The sequence below is a fragment of the Gobius niger genome (genome assembly GCF_951799975.1).
Source record: "Gobius niger genome assembly, chromosome: 7".
Taxonomy (NCBI): Eukaryota; Metazoa; Chordata; class Actinopteri; order Gobiiformes; family Gobiidae; genus Gobius; species Gobius niger.
Genome location: NC_136858.1, coordinates 14,585,878 through 14,591,232, shown reverse-complemented (window position 1 = coordinate 14,591,232; position 5,355 = coordinate 14,585,878). Strand labels below are relative to the sequence as shown.

Here is a 5,355-nt window from a genome sequence, read left to right as displayed (position 1 = left end):
TAACCACGGCTTACACTTAATCAGCTTTATCAGCCTGTGTCACATGTTTCTCAAAGTGCTACATGAAGTCATTATTCATTCATTCCCCACTCGATGACGGTAAGTTACTATTGTAGCCACAGCCGCCCTGGGGCAGACTGACCATTTACCACATGGCTATAATATGCTGTTTATATCCTGAGCTCTTATTTTGTCAGTGCCCTCTGCTGGACACGTGTGGATTTGTTTTCCTTTTTTAAATTTAAGCTGCTCCCTAGTGGCTGGAGTGAGCATTCTGCTTTCTCAAAAATATCATCACAGGAATGGGCCTAGAGATATCCTTTTTTTTTATTTTTTAGACATACTCAGAAATTCATGCTCTACAAAGGGCCTCATTAAATCGTCTAATGAGGCCTGTGGTCCACATGTTTTAATGTGAAAATTCTGATGTTTCAAAATGGACAATAAAAATATCTTCGAAAATATTATCATATATCAGAGACAAGATGCAAGTTGGCCCTTTTATGCTCACTACTGCCAGGTAGGACTCAGGTCATACGTGTAACGGCACCTTCTATATCAAGCTCGTGCATGACGGCACCGAAGTAACAACTTTTTGATTGACAGTGCAGGCTTTTAGAGGCCGTTGTGGTGAACAGGTCTGGGCTCATTTAACACATTAAAATAACTAAAATGTTGCATCGTTTTGTTTTGTTTATTTTAAATTAACTTTACTATGTTCTACTTCACACTTCTGATTTGATTAGCTTGCGTCTGCCAGCTGGCCCAGTATTCACAAGTGGCAAGCACAGGTAGACACTCGCAAGCATCAATCTCTGCTCCCACAACAATTGCCCCACTCATCGCCATGGTAACACCCTAAAAACACAGGCAGGCTGTCCTGTCCTGCTGGGGTGTGACTTCACAGAGGAAGTTACTCACGGGGCTGGCTAGATTTAGACTTAAGGTCAGCACACACTACACGACGTTTATGCCCAATTTTGCACTAATTCTCAGTCCCGCCGAGTCTTCTCGAGTCGTGTCTAGTCGAAGGCAGTCACACAGAGTCGGGTCGCGTAGTGTATGGGGTCACGACTGGACTCGCGTTCGAATCGTGTAGTGTGTGGGCAGCGCAAAGACACAACTAGACTCCAGTCGTAGGAAATCTAACATGTTTGATTTTTAAGCCCGATTTTCTTGGACGCACGGGAAAAACGTGGGTGATTATACCGTCCCAAATGTGAACACATAGAAAGCAGCGGCCAATGACAGAGTGAAATAAAGACAGAAAAACACTGCAGCGCCTCAATTTTCGTTTCTCTGTCAAAACAGCGGCACAAACAACTCAATTCATGGCTGCACAGCCCCACACGAAACAGCACCTAAACACAAACACAGGTCACTGTGGGCACATTTACTGTTGGGCTTTTCACCTTCTGTGGATAACAGGTACTAAAATAAAGGCTATGGTTTCTATACTCTAGTCATATTATCTAATCCAGTTATAGCATGCTTGACCTTAGGCCTGGTAGTAAAGGGCATTGAATAATAAAAGGCGCTATGCTATATTTTAAAAAATGACACATGACTTAATTCAGTCTTTCCCACAGACCTGCATACATTGGGAACCAGATGTTTACATGCACTATATAAAAAGACACATTTGCATGTTTTGTCACTGTCTGACATGAAATCAGAATTAACATTAATTTTGGTTAGGTCAATTAGAATTTAAAATTTAAAAATATTTCTATTAGCTAAATTCGAGAGGAATGACATATACAATTTTCTTCACAGTTTTATATGACTTTTTACAAAGTGTTATATGTACAGACATTTCATTCATACTTGGTAGCATTGCCTTTAAACTGTATAAGTTCCACAAGCTTCTCACAATAGTGGCAGGAGTTTTGGTCCATTCCTCCAAACAGAGCTGGTGTAACTGAGCCACATTTGCAGGCCACCTTGCATGCACATGCCTTTTCAGCTCTGCCCATACATTTTCAACTGGATTGACAGGACTTTGTGGTGACCACTTCAAAACATTGACTTTGTTATCCTTAAGCCACTTTATAACCAGTCTTGGCAGTTTGCTTTGGGTTATTGTCCATTTGGAAGACCCATCTGCGTCCAAGCTTTAACTTCCTGAGATGTTGCTCCAATATTTCCACATAGTGTTCTTTCTTCATGATGTCATCTATTTTGTAAAGTGCTCCAGTCCCTCCTGCAGCAGAGCAACCCCACAGCATGATGCTGCCACCTCTCTATTTCACAGTTGGGCTGCAAGATTTTCCCTTTGTCCTCCAAATGTGACCATAGTCATTATGACCAAAAAATAAAATACAAAATTGTCAGACCACAGGATTTGTCTTTATGCATTTGTTGTTGTTGAAAACTTCAATCTGGCTTTTTGATGTTTCTTTTGTAGTGAGGGCTTCTTTATGATCTGTATGATGGCTGGTCATTTCCAATTTTTTCATACTTGCGTATAATTGTTTGAATCAATGAACCTGGCATCTTCAGGTGTCTTGAAATTGCACCCAAGGATGAACCAGACTTGTGCTTCCAAGGTCATGACATCGTCATCCGGGCTTTCCCAAATTGTCATTTTAGTGTATATGTAAACTTCTGACTTTGAAGAAAGTAACAAAAAAAAATCGAACTAAATTCTATTTCTCATTCTTCTGACATTTAGCAAATATAAATTATATAGAAAATTCTAATTGACCTAAAAAAGTAAAAGTTAATTTTTGTTTCATGTCAGACACAGACAAAATGCACACGTATGTGTCTTTTTATGTAGTGTATATAAACATATGGTTCCTACTGTATCTTTATCATCATTGGTAGGCGACACATACCACAGTTTGAGATTGAGATTTGAGACTCCTGATGTTTTATATGATGTTGTTTCAAAATAACTTCCTTCTCTTTAGTCTCCAGTTAAAACAGTCCCTAAGATTCTATAAGACATGCCAAAGGTGCATTCTGTTGTCTGACATTTTGTGGTAAATGTCACTCTTATAAATAGGTTTGCAGTGATCTGGTGGGAAATGTGGATGTGTAATTGATTGCAGTGTGTGACAGCAAGTCAGAGACCAAAGAATAGAGCTAGAAGGGTTGAAATAGGGAGAACAACTCAAATCAGAACAAGAGAAGAATCTTTTGAAATTAATCAGTGAGCGACTTTCTTCTTTTTATAGTATATGGACATTTCTTGCTTCAAAGTATGGATAGATAAGTCTAAGATAGTTTTAGACGATGAAACTTCCTCAATTCAGAATGAGCATTGGAATGAGGAACTTTTGCCTAATCCACAGGCAAATGAGAACAGGCATTTAGATTTTTCAGCTGGCATTTCAGGCATTACATTTTCTCTCTCTGTGGAGCGTATGTACCTCACTCCCCAGCTTGATATGGCTTTCAGTTGAATATAGAGCTTTCTTTCTTTCGGCTGGAAAAAAAGTTTGTCATTTAGTGACATCATGTGGTGGCCATTGAAATTACAGCCGGTTGAAAGATTTGAACAATTTCTATTTCCGCCCCAAAAAAGTGGTTAACTTCTGACTACTGAGCTTGAAGAACCAGTGGCCTATCGACAGAATGTGCATTTTAAAATGGCCAATATATAAAGTAGATCGAATGAAAGATTACCCCATGGGTCTATAAAGAAGAATCAGAAAACAAGAAACAAAAAAACTTACTCCTTAATTGCGGTAAAAGGAGAACAAATAAACTGAAAATGTCAACAAGTTCAGATACCTTGCCATCATTTTAGATTTGAGACTAAGCTTTCAAACATATCAAAAAAGGTACGTCATACAATAAAATATTATCTGTATACTTTTAAATCTATAAGACATTCATTGACAATACAAGGAGCTAAAACCTACTTCAACGCAATAGTATCTCACTTACTATGCTGTATCATGCTGGTCACAAGCCAACAAATCCACAATTAAACCTTTAGAATCTCTTCATAAACAGCACTTTGGATTCTAGATAGGAAATCACAACAGTATCATCACTGTCAAATATAAATTGCTCAATTTAAAATATAAGTCAGCCAATCTAAAGTTACTATTCAACATTATTAGTAATGTGGCAGTCAATGGCCAATGTACCAAAACAACAGCATTAGGACATTCTGCATTTTCTTCTATCTCAGAATGGAACAAACTTCCAACTGCACTAAAACCATGCAAAGACATAAAGCAATTTTGTCTGGGTGTGAAACAACATTTTCTGGGAACTCAGACATATCAGCATTAAAGAAAAAGCAACACCTAAACTTTATTTTTTATTACTATATTTTACAAGTATTAGTCGTATTTGGGTCGTGGCTTGTTATCCCAGGGTGACTGTGGGTCCCGACGCCATACCAGTTAAGAGCCACCGCTCTAATGTATTGCCTGCCAGCACCAATGCTATGAATGCCATTAAACTAAGACTACACAACTCTAAATGTACTCAAGAGGACACAATAAATCAAGCTGAAATGTATGACTGGACTGTAGATCATATGACTGCATTATCGACTTTACACTGACTACTGAACATGAGAAAACAACTTATATATTGTTGCAAAATCTTTATTTGGTGAAAGCATGTATCAAAGCAAAGACACTGCAGATATTACTTTTGAACTTGATCTTAAAGCACATGTTAAAGCACACGTTTTTCACTGTAGCAGTAAGGTCAGAATTGGAGAAGCTTCATTTTGAACTGCCTTAATGACAGTAGAAGTCTGTGTCCTGCAAAACCCGTGAGAACAATGTTACATTTCTGAACCCAAAAAGTACCTTGAAGCACAGAATTCTTTTTGCAATACTCACAGTTGTTGGAATTTTACCAGTTTCTTCTCGAAACTTCTGGGTCTCATTCACCATTGTTGCAGGGAAGTAACCGATGATTCCCATCTGGTCCACATACCGCGTACCATAAACCTGTCAGAAAAGAAAATAGGATGTTACAATGTCCATGTCACAAAATGTATGGACAAGGAAAGTGAATGAAAGCACTTACACTCCCAGACCAGAAGACCCCAGCGCCCTCCTCTGGTACAAGCTTAGAATACACATAGACCATCTGTTCCTTTTTGATATTGATAAATCTGCAGTCAGGAGCAATGAAGTCATCCAAGGCTGTGGCCATAGACAAGACATCTGAGCGAAACACAAGTGAGAACCGATGGAAGGAAGAGGAAGTGTAATTATAGGCATGAATTTCTCATTATTACTTACAAGAACATTCTGCATCCCCACAAATCTTGTAATCTGCCAGTTTGTCCATCTGAACAGCCTTTGACGCCTGGTGAAACAGTCCAATAGCAAGGCAAAACGCAAGAAAGAATGTCATTGTGAGATCAAGATAGGT

The 5,355-nt window shown here is 38.7% G+C and overlaps 1 protein-coding gene across 1 annotated transcript; it reads right to left on the bottom strand.

The window, feature by feature from the left end:
* Positions 1-4,583: 4,583 nt before the first annotated feature.
* Positions 4,584-5,355, bottom strand: LOC306965582 (otoraplin-like). The gene is made up of 4 exons (XM_079560060.1): positions 5,223-5,355; positions 5,005-5,144; positions 4,815-4,925; positions 4,584-4,733 (listed from the first exon to the last, which is right to left on the bottom strand). The coding sequence occupies exons 1-4, from the start codon at positions 5,335-5,337 to the stop codon at positions 4,710-4,712; spliced, it is 390 nt and encodes a 129-aa protein (XP_079416186.1). The 5' UTR covers positions 5,338-5,355; the 3' UTR covers positions 4,584-4,709.